Genomic DNA, 23,870 nt, shown 5'->3' with positions numbered 1-23,870 from the left:
TTACAAGACAGCTGTCCAATTCATAATTATTTTAGTTCAAGTTTTCCTACCAAATTTGTCTAAATATGTGCAGCTTTTAACTATGTTCTTGTTGAGACCAAATAACCGATACATTTTCCTTTTTTGCAAATAGTCTAATAAACAGCCAGAGGTCACTGTGTTTAGATTTTGTTATGCCCTCTTGGAATAGATTCCCGTCAGACTAGAAAATGACATCGGTAGCCAAACAGATTTTCCACACTCACCTTGGTATTCAGACTGTCCGTGGCATCGTCCTGAGGTCTGTGGACCAGACCCTCCTGCCGCCCACACTGGCAATGCTCGGTGTCAGCCCCAAGCTCACGGGGGACACAGAAACTCTAGGAGAACAGCAGGATGGGATTTGTGGAAACAAATGTCACAGTGTCCAACTGCTTGAGGGAGCCACTTGACAGGCCAGCTCCAGTTGTAGCTGCAAAGGAATACTCTTGTGAGTATCATCACTTGTTTATAAAAGAAATAAGTAGATTTTGAAAGTACAGAATCGGGCCTTGGATATACCATTGACCACATGCTTACATGTACAAAGCATGTTCAGTTCCTGTCATCCTGCTCCCCTCCCCCAAAACAAGGTGTTTTGTAAAGTGGCCTTTTGACAACATTGCATACATTTAGGAAAAAGATTATATATTACAGATTAATCATGGTATGTACAGACAAATATTAGAATCTAAAGCTAGTTTTATAGTGCTGGTTGCCTGCCTGTTAGGTATTGTTATCTGAATTTATGTAAATTCTGGCTGCCGTATTTTGAGCTTTTAAGTAGTTAATATTTTTTCTTAAGATCTTTACTGTTCAGTTGGTTAAAATCAAATCTTTAAACAGTTCTCTGGTATTGTGATTATTATTGTCATTGATTAGAAACTGACTTCAAAGTTAAGGGATGTTGTATTTTCTCCCACAAATTTTTAAGTGTTAAAACTCCATCATTAGCTTTTATTAAAGTTATGTGTTATGTGTCATTATTTTCCAAAAGTTTATATAGCAAACTTTAATTTGTTGTAACGATGTACTGTTCCCCACAGGATCTTAAGTCTAGAGGAAAACCTAAGTTACTGCTTCCCTTTCTTTCCAGCAGATTTTTAGCTAAACTACCTTGAATTAAAAAATAAAGGTTTCTCTTTTATTTGAATATACTCTTAGGAAGTAGATGATATCAAAAAATACATTTTAGTGTTATTTTGGCAGATATACTTTCAGTCGATCTGTGATTAAAATGCATCTTTCCTTCTTAAAGGTTTCATCCCTCCCAAAAAATAAAATCAGAAAATTTTCTTTCTGCTGTAAACCTTTAATTTTTGCAGTGGGTTGTGAATTACGTGCCTCTTTCTGATGCTATCTGTAGATGTTTATCCGGTGTGACATGGGGTCAAGTTAACTTTGAAATCTCCTATTTTGTGATAATGGGCATCAATTCTCCCAGGTCTTAGTGTGCTTTCATTTCTTTGATCATGCATGGTTCTTTGACATTCTGTCTCTTTTCAGTGTATTGAGTTCCTGTCCTGGTCCTGAAGGCACAGTGTCAGGAGGCAGAGAGTCTGACTAGCAATCCATGGACCTATGAATGTCTAACTCCTGTTTTCACTTCTCTCCTTAAAACACTGTGATGCTTCTACCTATTTTTAGGTCCTAGGCTTCCCATGCATGTAATACCCCACAGAAAGTGTGCTCATTCTGCTCAGCCTTTACTCCTGCCCTGCGTGGCCAGGGAGGAGCATATAGTCCAAGGGAAAGAGTGGCTTTAGAGCCAAAAAGTCCTGGATAAAGACCCGCACTTCCATCTTTGCCTCTAATTTTACGGACGTGTGAAGACATTTCACGCTCCTAAGCCCCATTTTCCTCCTGTGTGGCAGGAGCATTGTTGTTTATACCTCACAAAGTGTCCTGAGCATTAAATATGGTAAGGCGTGTGCAGTGCCCCCAGGGGTCTTGTAAGTGCTTCTGCTCATACTGACTCACAAGATTGCTATAGGACACATTTGTTGCTGGCCAGACAGCAACAAAAATTCCTCTCTGACCCATCGACAAATATCGGGCTGCTCTTAGGGGAGTCCTGCTGAGGAGAGTGAGGAGAGAGGGAGGAATTGTAGGAAACCGGGTTGGGGGGGGGGAGTCACAGACATCACAAGAAACCCACAGAAACCACTAGCCTGGCTCATGGGAAATCAGAGTCTGAACCAACAACCAGGGAACCACATGAGATTGACCTAGGCCCTCTACATACATGTGACAGGTGTGTAGGTTGATCTCTATGTGGGAATCCCAGCAATGGGATCAGGGGCTGTCCCCAGTGCTTTGTCTGGCTCTTGGAAACTCGTTCCTCATGCTGGATGGCTTTGCCCAGCCTTAATACAGGAGGAAATGCTTGGTCTTATGGCAGCTTGATATGCCATGCTTTGCTGAAGCTCTTGGGAGGTTGCCCTTTTCTGAGCATATGAGGAGGAGGAGGGATGGATTGGGCGAGGGGGAGAGGGAGGGAAGGAGAGAAGGGAGTAAGAGGAGAGGAAGGAGGGGAGGCTGTGGTCGGAATATAAAATAAATAGCTAATAATAATTAAAACAAAAGATTTTCTATCTATATGGACTTTGCTGCATGCAGTCCATGTAAGGGATAGTTGATATTCTCATTGGGGGATCCTTGTCTCCCCATGTGACATAGTTCCAGGTACAGAGCACAAGATCCATATCGGACAGATGCAGTTGCTGCTTTGGCTAAGAAGCTTCCCTGCCCCGAGCAGACAATTCTTTGATTGTGGCTTTTAGGATTTTACCAAGGTAACTGCATTCAGGGAAGGTCAAAGTATGCTCCCTTACCAGATGTGTGCAGCTCATTCATATATCTTCCTAGTAAGATGCAGTTACGAATCGTGGATCGTTTCTATTGTAAGCAGTGTTGCCTAGCAATATATATGTGATGCTTAGGATCTTACCTGGTTTCCAAGGTAACGAAGCTAGGTGGTTATTCCAAAGGTCAGATAGTCAGGCAGCAAGGAAAGGCTTGTTAATCCTTGCACCCACGTATGCAGCAAATCTAGCCAGGAGCCTCACATGTCAGACTTACCAAAATTTACTGCATCATTCCTTCAAGAAACACTTAAGAAGTGTGTCAAACGGTAGGAATACAGTGCAAAGATAAAGAGATGTAGTGCCTGCCTTTGTGTTGTTTCTCCCAGTGCCCTAAATTCCTTTTATTGCTTGAGGAACTCCTGTTTTCTTATCCTTCAAAGACCAGCTCAGAAGTTACCTATTCTCTAGTTGATAAGCAGAATGTGTCCTTAGGACTCTGTCTGTATGCATGGTCTGGTTTGGGAGCACTCCGAATCCCTACAAATAAACTGTAGACTGTGTTTATGTGGGAAGGGGGCTGATGCTTTCGTCACATTTCCGTTGTGATCTGTACTGCCACCCTCCCCCAGGAGGTAAGAACGGTATTGCTCTATTGGGAGCTTTCTAAATGCACATGTTTGCTTACCGTGTGTAGTCTATACTTCCTATTGAAAAAGAAAAGACTGGGTATGTGCTTGGGTGTCATATGTCAGGCCAGCATACTGGCCGGCTCCTGGCAAGCCCTCAGAAGTAGATGCTGAAAGAATCACTTGTCAGTACCCTCCCACCTCAGCAGTCGAAATGATGCTAGTGGTGCCCCGTTTGAGTCAGCGTTTCTATTCATAGCTCTGCCCTGTAGAGCTGTAAGTTATATGGCTGCCCTCTTCCAATCTGTCATTGCCCTTTTATGATACTCATATTTGACTGGGAGAATCTAAGGAAAAATGTAGTAAGGTGTGTGCAGTGGACATGACAGAGGCATATCTTAAATATTTTAATTTAACTCTGATCTTCTAAATGTACGTTATTTTATTTGTATTTTGTTAGTAAGAGAAGCAGTATATGCCACCTTAAGCAACAGATCAGGGTTAGCATCACCGGGAGTAAGCTCTGCTGATGTAGAGTGCTGTGACAGGATGTAATGAGGATGCCCCTCTTCTCCAGAATGCTTTCGCCAAGCCTGTGGCCCACGCTAATCTGGAGACAGCATCAGAGAAGCTCTGCCTAAGAGGTGTTTTATAGACTGATGAGAAGTATACACTTGGGCCGGGCGGTGGTGGCGCACGCCTTTAATCCCAGCACTCGGGAGGCAGAGGCAGGCGGATCTCTGTGAGTTCGAGACCAGCCTGGTCTACAAGAGCTAGCTCCAGGACAGGCTCTAAAGCTGCAGAGAAACCCTGTCTCGAAAAACCAAAAAAAAAAAAAAAAAAAAAAGAAGTATACACTTGGGAACTGTCACAGACCAGAGGAGGCCTGGATTGCGTGATGACCAAAGGCAGTGTGTGCCATGTATTATCGTACCTTGGATTTGAAAAGAAAAAAATAAAAACAAAACAAAACTAAAGGACTTTGGTGAAAAAAAAACTGGTGAAATCCGGATAAAGCCTGAGACTTTGACAAGTCAACTGTGGTTACCCAGATGTTAACTGGAGAAAGTGGGGGAAGTGTATATTGTGGAACTAGTCACAGATTATATATGATCTCTGTGATGTTTTTGTAAATCAAAAAATTATTCAGAAATAAAAAGTTTATTAAAATAGAGAAGTGGAAGAAATCACAGAAGAAAGTGCTATTTAATGTCAGCAAACCAAATTTAAAAAGAAAATAACTCTTAAATATTTATAACCAATTGCCAGTTAAAAGGGTATATCCTTAGTATAGAACATATTTTTATAAATTAATAAGAATATATAGATAATATCTTAAAAAGTAGTTATTGATTATTCTCCTTAGAAGAAATATAAATGTGACCAGGAAATGTAAAAATCAGTCATAGCTCACTAGTAATTTTAAGAGTTGCTAATTAAAGCAGCATTAAGTATGCTTTTAACTCATTCCTTGGGTGGAGATAGGGAAAGAGAAGTGTTTAATTAAGAAGAGGTTAACCCTATGTGGGTAGAAGTTCACCTACTTATAAAATGTTTTCCCCCAAGAAATGATCAGATTTCTATATAACTTTTTAACAGGTATATCCATCACAGGGTTATTGATAAGAACTCAAAACTAAATATCTGACAGTGAGGGGAGGAGCTAGAAAGTCTTGACATCCCATAGACTGTTGTGGAGTCATTGGGCATCAGGACCTATGTGAAGAAATGGAAACAGAGTTCTGTCTGTGTCCTGTCAGGGCACAGGCCTCCCATGTGTGTATGCATGCAGTGTCTGTCTCTGTCTTGTCGGGACACAGGCCTCCCATGTGTGCATGCATGCAGTGTCTGTCTGTGTCCTGTCAGGGCACAGCCCTCCCATGTGTACATGCATGCAGTGTCTGTCTGTGTATTCTTAGGACACAGGTCTTCCATGTGTGCATGCATGCAGTGTCTCTTCTCTGTCCTCTCAGGGCACAGGCCTCCCATGTGTGTATGCATGCAGTGTCTGTCTCTGTCCTCTCAGGGCACAGGCCTCCCATGTGTGCATGCATGCAGTGTCTGAGTCTTCTCAGGACACAGGCCCATGTGTGCACTGTGCCCATGTAAAGGATGGCAATGAAAATGCTGTCATGTTAGAGTAGCTGACTTGTAAATAGTGAGCCAAGGGAGACTTGTGCCTTCTTTATGCCTCTTTGCAGTGTGTAAAACATTGTCTAGCCTGAGCACATATTACTTTCATAATTGGGGGGGAATTGACACTGCAAGCATGTGGCTAATGAGCTTCTTTCTTCTTTCATGCTGGTTTAATTTTTTTAAAAAAGCATTGCATTTTGTACTGTGAAAAATTACCCTTTTCCTCTTTCCACTAGGAAGCTCCTCAGGGTGCTCCCACTGCCGAGTGAGAACTGGGGCGCTCTGGTTGGAGAATGGTGCTGCCATCCTGACCCCTTTGCTAACAAGCCTCTACAGCCACGAGAAAATGACTGTTTTATTGGGGACTCTTTCTTCTTAGTGAATTTGAGAAGTGATTTGGAGCAGGTAAGAATTGAACTGAAGTCTTAAACTGGTAAAAATAACATTGCAAAATACAATGTAACTTAGAGGTTGATTTAGATACCAATTTCCCTGCTTTTAATCCAAGGTTTGTTGAAGAGATTGTTCTAAAAGCCACAATTCAGTATTTTAAACTGCTTCTGCTCGCCAGCTCTTTGGGTAGAGGAAAGGCCTTTTAAACTCAAGCCACCACTAGGGTCTGAAGGAGCAGGACACTTATTCATACTTAGATTCTGGAGTGCTACCATAATGCCCTGCTTTCTGGCCACATTCTTTAATCTGTGCATTTTAATCTCAAAAGTCTTAGTGAAAGTGCAGGAGTGTTAGCCCAGGATATTCACTTTGCAATTAGATCCAGGTATCTCACTGTGTTTGCCTATTGTCTAGACTTCCACTAATGTTGAAAAGTGGGGCTGAGCTGGGCTATGGGCCTGCACTGGTGTTCATCAGTTCAGAGTCCCATGCTCTCCCTATGTAGCTTGCTTTGAGGATAAGGCAGCTTCCTCTCACAACATTAAAAAAAAAAATTACTTCTATTTAAGAGGAAGTCAACAGGTAGGTGTTGGTATGGTCCTGGTAAGGAGTTCTCCCCTGAGATGGCCAGTCGATAGAGATACAATTTAAAAGGTCAAGAAAATTATCTCTGGACAGCCTTTATTTCAGTAGTGATTATTACTGCAGAAACGGAAGTATTGCATTTTAAATTTCACTTAGGACTCAGTTCACTTTCTGCACTAAAAACAGCAGCGAGTGTGTGGTGGGTGGCCACAGGGCAGCTTAAAGAACAATGAGGAAGATGAAGGGGAGGGGTCAGATACCTGGATAGCTCTCAGGTAGAGGTGCATAGTGCTTCCTCTCGGCGCAGGAAGAAGCCCCTTGTCTGGCATGAAAGTACTTAAGCGTTCCGTGTTTCAGCAGACGGATGATGAGTTGGTGTAGGTTGATGTCATAGTTAGGGTCAAATTTATATTTTCATTTGAATTTCGATACTTTCTGTCGTGTTTTTCATTTTTATAATTAAACCACCTACTTGCAAAGTATTGAAGGTGTGAGGAGAAAAACAATGGAGAAAGATTAAACAAGAGAAATAGATTAAAATAAGAGTTTTCCCTTTTAGAGAAACCGTGCCAAAATATATCCTCCGCTTTTACAGTCGTCACTTACATTAGGCCCTTTTCAGGAATGATAGTGCCGTGCTTTGTGTGTTACAGGAAGATTCTTGTATTTAGACATTGCAGTTTCCACCGTTAGGGAGGCTGCGGGAAGTTGCTGTCACGACAGGCTACTGTGGGGCAAGGCTGTTTTCAAGTTGGTCTGGATGGAAGTTTCACTGTAATTGCATATTGTAGCAGTTGAAAGAGTATGCCTGTGACCAAAATAGTAACATAAATTTGAAGCGACTGCTTAACCACTGCTCTCAAGGCTCCAGTGGGAACAAGGCTGCTCTGTGCTATTGAAAACCTATTCCTCATATCACCAGGTCTAGCCATCGAGCAGGGTTGGGAAATGTCACATGGTGACACAGCATCCTAATGGTATCTCTTGGGAAGCATTTGTGTGTGTGTGTGTGTGTGTGTGTACATGAGACCATATCAAGGGTCCTTAGAAGTTGAAACAACACAAAAGAAAATAAAACCATGGACAGGAGGCTAATCCAGCTCTGAGCGGTACTGCCATCTCTCAGATATATTGATTTAATTAGTCCCCAGCAATGTCTTTCTTTGAGGTTTGCTCTGTAGAGTTCCCACAGTGTTAGACGGCTTCATTACACAACTTGCTTTATTATTTTCTTGAAGCTTAGCTAGAGAAAAATGCCTTGCAAGGCAGAGCTTCTTCTTAAACAGAATTAACGTGCTGGAGTATTTTAATTAAAAAGATCGGAGTTTGGAAACAGCACAAACATATGCTCACATGCTTTCATTCCTCCATGCCTTCTTGGGTTTGTAGTGCTGTGTCTGGGCCTTGTTAATGCAGCAATAAGTGCTTTCTATTTTCAGAAGTCCTCTGCAGAAGACAGGGTTGTGATTCATTTGTCATGTCTGATATTAGTTTTTGGGCATCCCAACATACTGAGTATTTCGCATCTTATAATAGGATAATAACGATGGACCTCAATCTTCCATTAGAGTCATAATATGATTCAAAATTTAGGAAACATAAGCTGGGAATGGGAATTATTCTGCCTGTGGTCCTAACTGCACTGGAGATATAGATAGTATATTGGTTTCAGGAATTCAAGTCCAGCCTGAGCAATATAACAAGACCTCATTTTGCAAAGCAACGAAACTTAGTGCAATCATACTTCATTTTATTTTTCTTAAGAAGCAAAATTGAATTTGGCTTGATTACTGCTGGAGAGTATGACTAAGATCAACTTTATCTTTTATTTTTAGGGGCACTGAGTTAATAATTTATGGGTTTGAGGAATTTTTGTGATTTTCATAACATCTACATAGTACATTGATCATCTTTATTACTATGCATGCTTCATCTGCCCCTTTTTTCTTACTAATGTGATTAAAAGCAAATAATAGTATTGTGTCATTTCATCCCTAGCTGTTTCCATATGTGTGTAGGTCTTAAAATAAGGAAAAAAAGAAATATGTAACCTCAATTACCATTCTCACACCTAATAAAATCAGGTCATCTGCAAATTTTTTTAGTTGTCTTCAAAGTAGTTTTAGTAGGTTTATTTGAATGAAAAATGATTTGCTTTTTATTGATCAATTTTTAAATGCTGATTGTCCATATCTTATAAGGTTATAATCTTATTTTTAAAAATAAATAAACAAACCAATGTTTTTCTTATCTTATTTATTTATTGGTTAGAGAAATGACTCACAGAGTAAGAGTGCTTTTTGCAGATCACCCAAGTTTAGGTTCCAGCACCCAAGCCAGGTAGTTTACAACTGTTTGTATTTCCTACTTCAGGGGATTCAGCACCATTTTCTGGCCTCCCTGGGCACCTGCATATACCTGGTGTGTGTGTGTGTGTGTGTGTGAGAGAGAGAGAGAGAGAGAGAGAGAGAGAGAGAGAGAGAGAGAGAGAGAGAGAGAGAGAAAGACAGAGAGAGAGAGAGAGGAAGAGAAAGACAGAGAGAAAGAGAGAGAGAGGAAGAGAAAGACAGAGAGAGAGAGAGGGGAAGAAGAAAGACAAAGTGACATGATCAATTATATTTATAAATGAAATGTGTAAGGGATGTAAGAAACCTGGCGCACACACACACACACACACACACCCAAAGCACCATTTTCTGTCTGAATAAAGCAAAATCCATTCCAGCTTTGCTCTTCCAGTAAACCCTTTATTTCAAATTCAACTTATAGAAAATGACATCCTTTGAAAACACTGTTACTACCAATTTGATGCTAGCTGGATGTTTTTACCGTTAGCCTGAGCCTAAGATCTTGGCCTTCATGATCTCTTTGCAAGCTCCCTCTTTCTGGGCATGAGCGATTTGGCACTTCCCTGGTCTGGGGGTCTATGGCTTCAGATGGGAATGACTTTGTCCAGTCACCTGCTGTCTGCGTTGTGCCAGATTTAAGGATGTTAATAGCTGGACATGGCATCACCTGTGGACCTTGCTTAGGGACCTTGCCTGGTTAGTGCCAGGGCCAGCGTGAGCAGGCTTGAAAATGTTCTATTTGGTAGTTTCCTCAGCTGAGATTTGTAGAGACAGATCAGAGGAGCTGTGTAAGTCCTGAAGCTAGAGGAAAATAGGATAGGTTGCGAGTTATTGAAGTATGAAGACACTCATTTCAGAAGTCCCTGTGGGGAAGAACCACCGGGCATTTGTGGGTTTCTGCTAATAGTGGATTCAAAGGTAGGTGAAGGACTGAGTAATAAAGACCCCACTAGGAGTTGCATAGTGGCTTCTGATTAACCTTCAACTAAAGCAAGACATGTATTTTTTTATGATTACATTTTTTCTTCATTTTAATTATATGTGTACGGGTATTATATATATATATACACATACATACATACATACATACATATATATACACACACACACACACTCACACACACACACACACACATATCTGTTCAGCCAGTGAGTGAAGGGCATGGTGTAGGCCAGAAGTGGCCATCAGATTCCCTGGAACTGGAATTAAGGATGTTTGTTAGCCCCCATGTGGGTGCTGTGAATTGAACCCAGGTCCTCTGAAATAGGAACCAGGTCTCTGCATCACTGAGATATTTTTCTAGCCCCAAGACAGGTATTTGTTTTTTAACTTTTTCATGTAACTTGTTTTTGTCTTCAGGACTTGATTGGTCCCAATCAGGTATATACCATATCTATTCGATAATAGATTGTAACTGTGCACAACCTACTTTATCACTTGGTGGGTCACAAAATGATGGGCAGCTTGGGTCACGTGGTAACTTGTTGGCATGTAGTCAAATGTTCTGTTTCCACAAAGCCTAATAGCAGGCCAAGAAGAACTGTCTCTCAAAGGTAGATAGTAGAATCTGTAGATGATGGTAAGACTTTTCTCCAAAGTCCCATAGGTCCCTTCTGTGATTCACCCATAGAGTTCAGCCAAAGGCTCCAAATAGCATCCCTATCTGCCACTGACACCTCAAATACCATTGGGCTTGCTGCATCATCAAGATGTAGAACAGCCAGCACAGTAGCTTGGACTTGTTGAAAATTCTTCTCCTGTCTTAGGCCCTATTCAACACTAGCAGCTTGTCAGCCCTTTGGTGTATTGGTCAGAGTAATACACCCAAGGCAGGTGTTTACTGTCTCCAGAATCTAAATAGGCCCACCAAGCATTGAGCTTCTTTCTTGGTAGCAGGAGGGTCTAGACACAATAACTTACCCTTCATCTTTGAAGGAATGTTTATGCATGTTCCACATTACTGGACTTCCAGAAATTTCACTGAAGTGGAAGGTCGCTGAATTTGTACCCATGGAGGCCAGAAGTGGACATTGGGATGGGACTTCCATTCCCTGGGATGGAGATTACAGATGGCTGTACACCGCTGTGTGGGTACTGGGAATCCAACTGAGGTCCTCTGGAAGATCAACCAGTGCTCTTAACTACTGAGCCATATCTGCAGCACCTCTTCCTGTTTTTAAATTAAATTTTCTCTTATTTTAAGTCAAGGTCTCTGTTTTACACAAGGTAGTCTGGAACCTTACTATGTAGCTCAGGCACACCATGAACTTGCAGTCCTCCTGCTTCTGCTTCATAAAAGTTGGATTATAGGTATTTAACACCATACCCAGCTTCACACGTTTTTAGGACATCAGCTACATTGCGACACATATGTGAATGAAGAGCATTGTGTAGCTTTAATGAAGAATTACTGTGGGTCTCAAAAATAATAACATTCTTTAATGACGAGGAGAATGTCAGGATTTAAGCAATATCCTACTGAACTTGGAGTTCTGAAGTCTGAGAGTGTTTCAGGATTTTTTTCACTACCCATCTCTCCAGTTACAGTGCATATCTTAAATGGAAAAAAATAGAATTATATGAACAAGTTAGGTATTTTTAACTTCTGAATTATGGGTGGCTATGATTTGTAGGTTGCACTGGACTTGGAGTGAGTGTGTGAGTTAGCGCTCCAATCCTTCTGTATTCTGTGTGCTCCAAGTTCGGGTGAGCCATCCACCATTGCCCTTGTCACCTACCATGTCCCTGATCTTTAGAAGTATGAAGTGCTTCTTGTTCAGATGATTTGGCGACGTTTGGATTATCAGGAAGTGGCTAGGTTTGTAACAGTCAATCTATGTATTATTCTGTCTTTGGACAGGAGAAAAAAATGATCTCTGCATGTGAATTATGCACACAAGCTAAATGTATTCCTAGTATTTACTTGAGGGCAGAATAGAATGTAAAGTTCAACGTATACCCTGGGGATTGTGTCAAAATTATATATTCCTTTTAAGAAAAGTTGAATGACATTTAAATGACATTTTTTCTTTTCTACAGGAACCAAAAGCAAATACCAAAGTCATTTGTAAGCGCTGCAAGGTAATGTTGGGAGAGACCGTATCATCAGGTAGGAATTTCATAATGCAAGGCTGAAATGACTGCCCTCTTGCTTAAAAACCAAACAGATTTTGTAGTCACTATGTAGGAAAGAGGGATAATTAATTTATTTGATAGAATGCATGGCTTAAAGAATAGAAACCACCTAATACATCACCCAGTATGCCAATGAGTCTGTACTCTCTGACCTTGCAAGTGCTAGTTAGCACTGAGAGGCCATGGTTTGTCTTCATTGTCCCATGGCCTTTTTGCAAAGCATCAGTATAGAGTTTGCACTTAGGTCCAACTTAAGGAAGGATGGAGCCTTTTTCTTAACACGATTCTTCTATCTAAAGAGTTAATACCCAAAGATGGAGAAGTTGCTTTTCTTTGCTGCTGTTTGCCATGGGGCCCTATTTTGGAATTGGAAGTAGAAGGGGCCTTGTTGAAATACTAGGAAACACATAGGGGGTTTTGTACTTTGTTCCTTATTCTTTCTTTATTTTTATTGTAAAGATTTTTAAATTTTATTTTATGTGCGTGAGTCTTTTGCCGGCACGCATTTATGTGTGCCTCACGGGTGCCTAGTGCCTGCGGAAGTCAAAAGAAGGCATCTGATTCCCTGGACCTGGAGCTTCAGATGGTTGTGAGCCACCGTGTGGGTGCTGGGAATTGATGGGAATTGAACCTGGATCCTCTGCAAGACCACTGAGCCATCTGTCTCTGTCTCTGTCTCTGTCTCTCTGTCTCTGTGTCTCTGTCTCTGTCTCTGTCTCTCTCTCTCTCTCTTTTAACTTGAAAATATTAATTGTGTGTGCCCATGAATTAAGGAATGTGGAGGTCAGAGTTAAGCATTGTGGAGTTGGTTCTCTCATTTAACCTTTGCACAGTTTCCAGGGGTCAAAGTCAGGTTGCCTAACTTGCATGGAAGTACCCTCACCCACGTAACCATGGCTTTGTGTGTGACTCTTTTTCTCAGTGGTATTATGCTTTCTGCAAACTCTCCACTATACTACTTTAAAATATAATAATGAAAACGTTGGTAATTAAAATGGTGTTTAAAGATACAGTTTAAAATGTCTAGAGAACAACAGCATGCTGTGTTTTCATGGGTAATGAATCATCACTTTAATATGATTAATTAGAGATTTAATTTAAGCTGTGCACTTAAGGGGAGGCAGATAGTGGTTTTGTATGTTTGTTTGTTTTACTCATTGAAATCTTATTAGTAGTTTCTTTTTCTGAGGAAGGAGAAAAGGAAGCATGCACAGTAACGATATCAGTGAAGATATTATCCCTCCCCATCTCCTTCCCTGAGCAGGAAAACAACCTCTTTATGTAACATCTCAAAAAAACTGAAGCTTTCAAAGAGACGTTTCCTTGATGATGTATGAATACTACACTTATCTGTGGGTACAAGGACAAATGTTTAGAATGTATTTAGGGATTATGCTAGTTTAATACATGGCGGTTGTAAATTTTCCTTCAATAACCATGCCTTCACTAGCCCTGGGTAGTTGGCTAGGTTTCCAGTACTAGACTTGGTTTCCCTCATGTTTAGTGGGTCCTGCGTTTAATTAGAGAGCTGTTGGTTCCCGCTGAGGACTGTATCTTTAGGGTTATCATGCCAGGCTGGTTGTGGTTCATAGATGTCAGAGCAGGGTAGGACTGTTGGATGTATCCCTCCTTTGGAAACTTGCATGTCACAGAAGACAATTTTTGTACAACATATTACTGGCTTTCAATATTTGAGTAGAACCTTTCCGCAAGTGGTTTTGGGGGCTGAGCATAAGCAAGTGCCATTGATACTCTTCAAGAAGCAGGAGTGAGCAATGTAAAACTGAACAAGGGGCTAGAAAATGTTCTTCAGTGGGCAACCCTAGCCTGACACCCTGGGTTCAATCTTCTGAATAGAAAAGGAGTTAGGAGAGAATGAGAACCCACGTATTGTTCTCCGACCTTCACATACATGTGCCTGTGCACATGCATGTACACACAAATACATATAAAACTTTTTAAACATAAATTTAAAGCTTTTTCTAAAGAACTGAGCTGAATTAATGACTACATTGTATTCATACAGTGGACCTGTTCCACCGTGTGAATTCAAGCCAGTTAACTGACTGCTATACAGATAAACCAAGATCAAAACAAAGATCCATAGTTGATGTAGTTAGCATATTACATGCAGTGTCTTGCCCTGGTCCAAAAATTATTAGATCTTCAAAGCATAAAAGAGAAATTTGTACTCAAGAAAAACAAGGATTGACAAAGAGATCCTGAATAAGTGCATAGATTAGGAAGCTAATCTGTGGAAATAGCTATAATGATACATAAAGAATTAAATGAAAAAAATCTTTGAATAATTTCAAATATTATATTCCACAGAAGGAACAAATGGGTAAATTTAGAATTGAAAATTATAATCTCTGCAAAGAAAAAACACTACATGATCCAAACCACAGATTTAAGAAGAAAGAAGATAGATTTTTAAAAAAAGTATTGAATTTTTAGATTGATAAAAATAGCCAATCCAAAGAACACGGAGGGGTAATAACTAAAACAAATCAAGAGACGCTCAGACTTATGGGACAGCATCAAGTGTTTCTACACATATGTAAATGGAGTCTCAGAATGGAGAAGAAGCAGAAGAAATCATAAAACAAATTTGAAAAAGCTAATTGAAATCTGGGAGAAATTTGGTGGATGACAATAATTCTTCTGAGAAGTTAAGTGAGCTCCAGGTTGTACAGAGCTGCTGAAAAGCATCCCGGTGGGAGGGATCAAAGAGCAGAAGAACACCAAACACACACAGGGACTTCATAACACAGCTAAGGAGAGTGTCTTGGAAATGGTAACCTCCAAGTGACATCAAAGTAGCCACACAAAGTGCTGTCAAGATAACCCATCACCCGACAGTACTGCATCCAGCAAAAATCTTTCTTCAAAATTAAAGAGAAAGTAGAACTGTTTCTTGGTAAATACATAAAAATAAAAGTGTTATAAAAAGACCCGCTCTACAGAAAATCCCAATAGGAGTTCTTCAGACTGAAGCGCAAGATGCCAGGACAGTGTCTGGAAACACACAGACAGGAATAGAGTGTGGGAAGTGAGTGGTATATGGGGGAATTACCACAGGAGCAAAGTCAGGACAGAATTCCAGGCGTCACCCCCCTAAAAGTTGTCATACAGACAGAAATGAAGACCACACAGAGCACAGAGCATTGTCTCCCCATAAAGCCGAGCTTCTGAAAGCTGCACCCTCCCAGCAAGGTGGGCAGGAGAGCTGGAATGACAAGCAGGTGCCAGTCCTTGCCACTGGGGGACCTTCAGCTGTTTAACTGAGCCTAGTCTACCTAGGACTAGGCACGCCACTAGATACTGGCCAGGTCAGATGTCTTTCACCTGTGGGAGGAAACCTTTCATCCTAAAACAAATTCTTACATGTAAATTTTCAAATACAATGCTGTTGTACAACCAAAGCTAACTAGGCACACGTGTTAAATAGATGACCCCTGCCCCCGCCCGCCGCCCATCATGGTTTCCATAGTTGTGAGCAAAATACCCACAAAGAACTTAAAGGGACAGAATTTATTTCGCCTCCTGGTTTTTTAGACCACTTGAATCTGGACCTGTAGAGAGACAGCCTCATCATAGTGGGTTTGCATGGTAGAGGCTGCTCAGCCCATAGCCAATAGTGGGGCTTGAGGCTGGGATAGAACACAGACACCACCCCCCAGGGCCATCCTGTGAACCTGCTTCCGCTAGCTAGGACCCACCTCCTAGGCTCCTCATAATTTCTCAAAATAGCTGGGCCTCTGGCCTTCAACAGTGAGCCTGTGGGGACATTTTTTATTTATCACAACTTTGCCAGGGTCTAACTGTAGAAACAGACTTCTTATTGGAATTGTACTGTCGTATATAAGCTGTAAAATGTGCTTGTTATATCTAACAGTGTAAAAGACAGATCCCAAGATGGCTGCACACAAGATGAATGAAACGGTATGTGTGTTGGGAAACGCTCCGTGATAGAATCTCTGTGACCGTACTGCTTCATGATTGAAGCCAGCAGTTTGGAAAGCTGTTGATAGCAGACCCGATACAAGTTAAATCAAGAATTAATGAACAGAGGAAAGATGAGAAGAATCTTTAACCCGGCACGCTGAAGCAGAAAGTAGTGTGTGGAGTATAGACAGAGATGTAGACTCAGGGAATCTACTGTGTGTTTAATTATACATCTTTGTGGAAAGAGGGAAAAGATGCAGCATAGGCTGTGTTCGAACAAAGAGTTGCTGAGAATTCTATGAAATGATGAAGAGCTATCTACAGATTCAAGAGGCACAGTGAATTCCCATTTGGTGAGGCCCAAGTAAGATAAATAAAAGAAATCTGTATCTTGGTGCATCAAAGTAATGGCTGCAGAATGAAAAGCAAAGAAAAAAAATCTTAAAAGCAACCAAGGGAAAAAAATGACAGCTCACCTTCAAAGAAGCAGCAGTAATGGAAATTTGAAGAGAGTGGATGGCATTGTCATTGTGCACAAAGAAATAACTGTTAACCCCAGGACTTTGTAGCAACTGAAGTCTCCTCAACAAAGAAACAAACAGGCCAGGGTAATATACCGCTAGCTGTTTCCTAGGAAGAGAAATTCCACCTGTACCCGGACAGAAGAAAGTGACCCCGGAAAGCTCAGAGAAGATTGATAGAGCGGGTGGTTGGACGTAGACAACAGCGAATGAATACCCACTGCATGAAACCAGCACAGGCACTCCGGAGTTAATAACTACCACCAGCTGGGACATAAAGAGTCACTGTGTGACATTAAATGATTCGCTTCTATATGCGATAATAAGACTTCAGAATAGTAAGGTGGAATTGACAGAAATGAAAGGAAACATTTTCATGTTTTTAGAAACATAATGTATAATTATCATTATATGCTTTTTATTGATTTTATTTTTTTTACCTTTTTCTGTGTCTTACATCAAGCAATTGATTTTTTTAAAAAAATTTGTTTTAATCTTATTATAAATGGACAACATTATTTTTAAGAAAATACTATTTTAAATTACTTCTGGTTTTTATTTTTAAAATTTAAAATATGCAAGAAATTCTATTGCCTAAACAACAATTTTCTTCAGCTTTTACATATTTTAATTTGTTCTCAATATTTTTATATTAGTATCATCGTCTTTGTAGTCCGGTGCATATTTTGCAAGTTTTCTTTGTGATGTTCAACTATACATACAGTTTTGAGGCTTTTGCCAGGAAACCTCTCAACAGTCTCCCATTTTCAGTTCTGGTAGTGATGTGCGCAAACCTGCCCACTTCTCGCGAGGATGCGCCACGCTGTGCGAGGATGCACCATGCTGCACCTGCCCTTGAAAAGTATTTTGTTTGATGCTAAAAAAGAACACTTCATTTTGTTCTGTGTTTTCTTTGTTACTAATGAGATGAAACTTTTACATGGATTTTTAAGCCATCCTAGATGGTTATGTTTATATTATTTTTTTTATCAGATGTCTAGTCTGCTGTTTAATTGTTTTCATAGTTAACAAGATAAGCAGAAAATCAGATTTGGTGAGGCCTATGCATGAATACGGTCAGTGAGATTCATGTCATGGTTACAGCTCTGCGCTTAGGGGTACCTAACTAACGAGCCTTCCTCAGCACCTCTGATTTGTAGCTACTCCATAGAACTGAGGAAGCAAAGGTCTTCATTTGGGGGTGACACTGTGAGATCCCAACTTCCATGTGTAAGGTCTTCTTGTTGGTGTAGATGCTGAGCAGATCCCACATGACCTGAAGCCTTGGTGCTATTACCAAAGAAGGAGTGTCTTTTCCTTGAAACTGAGTATTTTTAGAAATTTGTTACTGAGATGCAATTTTATCAGTAGTCAAACAAAATAGTTTGGAAGGTCATAATTTAGGGCCTGCATGTCTGTGATATCAGTGTATTGGAAAGATTTTTAATTTTCTTTTTCTTTGTTTCCAGAAACAACTAAATTTTACATGACAGAGATAATTATCCAGCCGTCTGAGGGAAGTTTTCCTAACATACCAAGGTACAAATAACGAATCAAGTTATCGTATAATTTGAAATATGGAAAAAGACAGGTACAATGATTGAGAATGCATCTCTTCACAGCTCTGTTTGAAAAGGGATTTTTCTGTTTAAAGTCCCTGTGAGTGGCTAGCTATTAGATGAAGCAAATCACACATATACACAATTTGAAGACCTATTTCTTGCTTAGGTGGTGCTATAGACAAATGTGTTTCTGTTAATATAATTGGGGCAGGTTTTTTTTTCTGATCTTATATTTCATCATAGGCTTTTGAATATTAGTCCCGGCTTTAATACTGACTTGTTTAAAACTGGAAACAGAGATCAGTTTCCTGGGCGCCTACTTTTTAAGACGGTTACTTAGCCTTTAAAGTGTCAGTATTTTTCTTTTACTTCTTTTGTTCCCAAGCGCAGGTGACCTGTAGTATATTGCGCTGGTTAGTTTTGGCACACCTTAGAGACACACGGGAAAAGGGGACATCAAATGAGGAACTGCCTCCATCAGATTACCCTGTGGGCATGTCTGTGAACATTTTCCTGACTGATGATTGCTGTGGCACTGCCCAGTGCCACCCGTGGGCAGGAGGTCATAGATTGTTGAAGGAGGCAGACTGAGAAGACCATGGGAAGCAAGCCAGTAAGCAGTGTTTCTCCCTGGCCTCTGCTTCAGTTCCTGACATGAGTCCCTGCGGTGCTCTCCTTTGATGGTGGTACTGGTTAGATTTATGTCAACTTAACACAGCTATAATCATCAGAGAGGAGGGTGCTTGGACTGAGAAAATGCCTCTATGATATTGGACTGTAGGCAATTATGTAGGACATTTTCTTAATTAGGGATTGATGGAGGAGGGCATCGCCTATTGTGTGTGTGGGTGTGTGTGTGTGTGTGTGTGTGTGTGTGTGTGTGTGGTACCACCCCTGATTCTATAAGAAATCAGGCTGGCTTAGGCCGTATGTTACAGTTGTGGAGCTTGGTCTTCTTGTGGAACTCCTAACAGTAGAAGTGGGACTGTCTTTGACTCTGTTACCTGCTTTTGGAACCTTTTCTTCTTATTGGGTTGCCTCGTCCAGCCTTAATAGGAGAGGAGGTGTCTAGTCTTTCTGCAACTTGATAAACCAAGGGTGGTGAATATACATAGGAGACCAGCCCTTTTCTGAAGAGAAAGGGAGAGGAGTTGGCAGAGGAGGCGGGGGTTATAAGGGTGATCTGGGAGGAGGGACTGGAGAGAGGGGAAAATGTAATTGACTGGGAGAAAATTAATTAAATTTTAAAAAGAAAGAAAAAGAAATCAGGCTGAGCAAGCCACATAAAGCAAGGCAGTAAGTAGGCAGCACCCCTCCATGGCTTTTGCATCAGCTCCTGCCTCTAGGTTCCTACCCTGTTTGAGTTCCTGTCCTTGCTTCTTTGATGGTGAACAGTGACGTGGAAGGGGTCACCAAGTAAACCTTTTTCTCCACGTTGCTTTGGTCACAGCGTTTTATCACAACAATAGGAACTCTAAGTCGGACAATGACGGACTGTAACGTGGACCCTAAAGAAACCCTTTTTCTCAAGTTGTTTTTCGGCCATGGTGTTTATCACAGCAACAGAAAGCAAATTAGTATGTATGTGTTAATTATTGATACTCAAAAGTTATGGCATCCTGACTATGAACTTGAGTTTTATTCTTGTACGCGTGCTTTGATCCTGTACCTTGGAACTGTCTCTGAAGGCAGTGTACATGGAAAAGACTGTCACCGATAATTCCTCGCCTTCTTGGCTATTTCCTGTCTGATGTGCTCTAGCCTGTGAAGCTGAGTTGTTGTTGCTTTTCAATGCAGCACATAAGGTGCGTATGAGTGACTTGTCTCGTTGCCCTGACAAAATAACCAAAGAAAGCACCTTCGGAAGAGGTTACTTTGGCCCACAGTTCAAGAGCACAATGATTAATGGTTGAGAGGTAATGGTGGCAGGACCTTGAGGCAGTTGGTGACCCTGTTCGGGAAGCAGAGAGTGACGAATTCTGGTGCTCAGCTTTCGTTCACCTTCTTATTCAGTCCTCGGAGCATGGAACAGTGCCATCCGCAGTAGAGATTGGTCTTTCCGTTTTAATCATTCTAGTAATTATTCGATAATCCCTCGTAGACATGGCCAGAAGTTTGTCTCCTAGGTGATGTTGCGTCTTGTCAAGTTGTTGCTCAATATGAATTTGTTACAGGGAAATAATTATGCTTTGGATGGAAAATATATTAATGATAATGATAGCAAGATCAATTTTTTAGAAGAATGGAGCAAATACAAATGCATTCTAATTTTCCAAACCGCACGTTAGTAAAGACTCTAAAGAAATGGATGGCGGTCAGGAAAGCCTGGCAGATGCTTCTAGGTGCCTAGGAATCCTGACTTCCCTTGTTAGTAAGAATCATGAGAGGCACATGGTGACAATCACTTTCTGTTCCGACAGGTCTCAGTTTGTTCAGAGTGTTCTTGCCCAGTGCCTGGTGGAGCTCTCCTCTGCTAGGAGCACTTTTAGATTCACGATTCAAGGTCAGGATGGCAAAGTATACATCTTGGTAAGGAAATTTTTCATCCACTTTTTTATGGCCTTGTAATCCAGGGCCTCAGAAATGTTTTAGTTTTCATCATTCTGTTTTCTTGCCTCTCAAGTCTAGATACTAGAATTTGACCATAAATTGACCCTTTAATATCAGTTAGTCCATAAGTCAAGCTTATATTATTTAATAACACATGGCTGGGTACCTCTGTATCCTGGGTTCTGAGGATGCAGAAGGAAGGAAAACTCAGTTTTTGTTCTTTAAAAGCTCATACCCAAAATGATGCTTTTTGCTCTTGGTAATGGCCCTTCTGGACAGTGTCACATGGCTCTGCATCATTCTCCTCTCTTTGAATTTGTTACTTTTAGCTTTCAAATGTGATACTCCTGCTTCTGACTGCCTCTGATGGCTTGGCATTTGAGAAATAGCAAGTTTGGAGAAGAAGCTGGCATTGATGGATCTATAACCTCTGTGTGCTGCAGAGGCCAGTATCATCCCACCTTGGTTTAGAATGGTGCTCTGCACAAGTAAATTTTGTTCATTTGTTTGGAAGCCCAAACAGCCTGGACCATACTCTTCTCTGTGTCTGGTTTCTTCAATTAGTTAACCCATACAGAGCACTTTTAATTTGAAAAGCACTTCTCTGAGTGTTCAAGGTCTTTAGGAAACTCACAGAGTAATGTGTGATAGCACTGTCATAGTTTGAAATCAGTATTAGTTTTCTTGGTGTGTGCATACAAATGTGAGTACACACGTTTGGAGGTCAGGGGTCCATGTATAATGTCTTTTTTTTTTAGATGGTCTCTCACCAAACCTGAAGCTCATCCAGTGAGCCTCAGGGATCCACCTGTCTCTCCCCACCAGTACAGAGATTACAGCCACAGGCTGCCAGTCTCAGGTTTTCACATGGGCTCTGGAGATTGAACTTGGGTCCTCTTTCTTGCATGTCAAGCACTTTATTGCTTGAACCAAGTTCCTAGCCCTAGTATCGTGTATTGAAAGAATTTCTTGTAACATGAGGGCCTGCTTGTTGGGGTTGCTGTCCTGCCCAGTTCCCACAACTGGTAAATCCCAAAGAAAATCACACAGAGGTCTACGTAAGTTATAAACTGATTGACCCATTAGCTCAGGCTTCTTATTGACTCTTATAACTTATATTAACCCATTATTCTTATCTATGTTAACTACATGGCTCTGTACCTTTTTCGGTGGGGCAGGTCACATCTTCCTTCTTCAGTGTCTGGACAGGACTGGGGAGGAATGGGCTTCCTGTTTCCCAGAATTCTTCTGTTCTCATTGACCCATCTCTACTTCCTATCTGGTTGTTCTACCTATACTTCCTGCCTGGCTACTGGCCAGTCAGTGTTTATTTAAAATATAATTGTCAGAATACAGAATTGTCCCACACCAGTTTCTAGTTGAAAATCACTTTTTAATTTTCTTAACATTGAAATTTTGCTTTTCTGACTTTCTATGATACACTTTCAAAATATATTCAGACACTAGGAAGAACCTAAAGTGCTGCTTCCCCTGTCCTGTCTGCTTCTCAAGCCTAGTTATGTCATACTTTCCAGAGGCAATCATAACGATTTGATATGTATAATATCAAATATGTATAATAATATATGTAATAACATGTATTTTCTACCCATATACAACTATTCCAAAGAATTCTTATGGGTACTTGAGTTTTTAATGAAAACCAAAGCAGGGTTACATTATTAGCTTTTCAGTTTCATGTAACAGAGAGGAAATTCTATTCTTTAATGACAAGAATTCTACTATATGGCTACTAAAGAAAATAATCATTGCATATGTGTTTGATACTTCTTTAGGAGTGGATTTTCTAACTTGATTCAGCATTAGAAAATGTGTAAAAAAGAAAATTTTAAGATCAGATAACTATCACCGTACATAAAAGTTGTATTAATTTATCTCTTCTAGTGGACATTGTTGTGCCCCGCACATCCTATTGACCAGGCTGGTGCACCCATTCATAGCTGCCGACTATGGAATGCCTATGGCTCACAGTTGCCTCTTCGGTAGAGATTGCCCTTGTATGACATGCTTTGCCTTGCCCAGGAAATTCTACTGCTCTTAGTGCTTTGCTCTGTCTCTTAAATGTAGTGCAAACACATAAATTTACCTACTGTCCTGCTAGTTACCTGGACATTTTTATTGTTCTTCTCATGCCTGCCTTCTCTTACTCGTCTTTGCCTGTTGTCTCTTATATTGTTGGACCCCTCACTGATGTCTGGGATTAATAATAGCATTGTCATTTACATAGGAAATGGTTTTTCCTAATCAATTTTGTTGTTGTTGTTGTTTTGTATTTTGAGACAGGGTTTTTCTGCATAGCCCTGGATGTTGTGGAACTCACTCTATAGACCAGGCTGGCCTCGAACTCACAGAGAGCCACCTGCCTCTGCCTCCTGAGTGCTGGGATTAAAGGCATGTGCTACCACCACCTGCCTCCTAATCAGTTTTTTAAAATAAATATTTTTTTTTATTAAAAATTTCCGTCTCCTCTCCTCCTTCCACTTTTCCTTCCCTCCCTCCCCTCCACCCACACTCCCACTTCCTCCCGCTCCAGGCCAAAGAGTTTTTAAAAACTTATATATGGCTGCTCTCCCAAATGCTCTACTGTTTATATAAAAACAAACAAACAGGGTTGGAGAGATGGCTCAGAGGTTAAGAGCACTGACTGCTCTTCTGGAGTCCTGAGTTCAATTCCCAGCAACTGCATGATGGCTCACACCCATCTATAAAGAGATCTGGTGCCCAGAACACTGTATACATAATAAACAAACAAACAAAATGTAGCAACAATAAAATAACGTCTAACCTACTATATATGTAATTATGTTTTTCTGTTACTTTTTGTGGGTTTCTGTAGTGGCGATATACAACACAGATAAATTAGCAATATTCTCCTCTATGGACTTCTCTTCCCATACTTTAGCTCTGGATTTTGAACTCAGACAGTTTGGTGATTGAACCTCTGAGAAGTTCCAGGTGTGTCAGGAAGTTCCCACTGTTGGAAAATACATCTGAAGCTGACTCTCGCTCTGCCTGGAACGCCGTCAAAGTCCTCTACCAGCCCTGCATCCGAAGCAGGAATGAAGAGTAAGTTATGCTTTTGTTTTTTTTTTTCTGTTCCACATTGCATTTTAGCTGTGATCGGCATGTTGGCACTAAGAAACCAATGAGTTAGATGCTCCTTGCTGCTGCTGGGAGTCTCACTGCTAAATATAATGCTTTGCAAGTAGACAGAGTTAT

General features: G+C 40.8%; 1 protein-coding gene across 2 annotated transcripts in view; it reads left to right on the top strand.

The window, feature by feature from the left end:
- Positions 1-23,870, top strand: part of Ube3d (ubiquitin protein ligase E3D) — a 160,679-nt gene that overhangs the window by 13,165 nt on the left and 123,644 nt on the right. For both annotated transcript variants that reach the window (XR_005284714.1, XM_038323493.1), the window contains exons 4-8: positions 5,824-5,992; positions 11,954-12,023; positions 17,988-18,057; positions 20,501-20,609; positions 23,554-23,717. Coding sequence is in view for 1 of the 2 variants with exons in the window: in XM_038323493.1 (XP_038179421.1) it covers positions 5,824-5,992; positions 11,954-12,023; positions 17,988-18,057; positions 20,501-20,609; positions 23,554-23,717 (582 nt within the window). In the remaining variant the exon portion in view is untranslated. The remainder of the gene's footprint in view (positions 1-5,823; positions 5,993-11,953; positions 12,024-17,987; positions 18,058-20,500; positions 20,610-23,553; positions 23,718-23,870) is intronic.

Source organism: Arvicola amphibius, chromosome 3, assembly GCF_903992535.2.
Source record: "Arvicola amphibius chromosome 3, mArvAmp1.2, whole genome shotgun sequence".
In the NCBI taxonomy this organism is placed as follows: domain Eukaryota; kingdom Metazoa; phylum Chordata; class Mammalia; order Rodentia; family Cricetidae; genus Arvicola; species Arvicola amphibius.
This window is presented reverse-complemented; position numbering and strand designations above follow the sequence as displayed.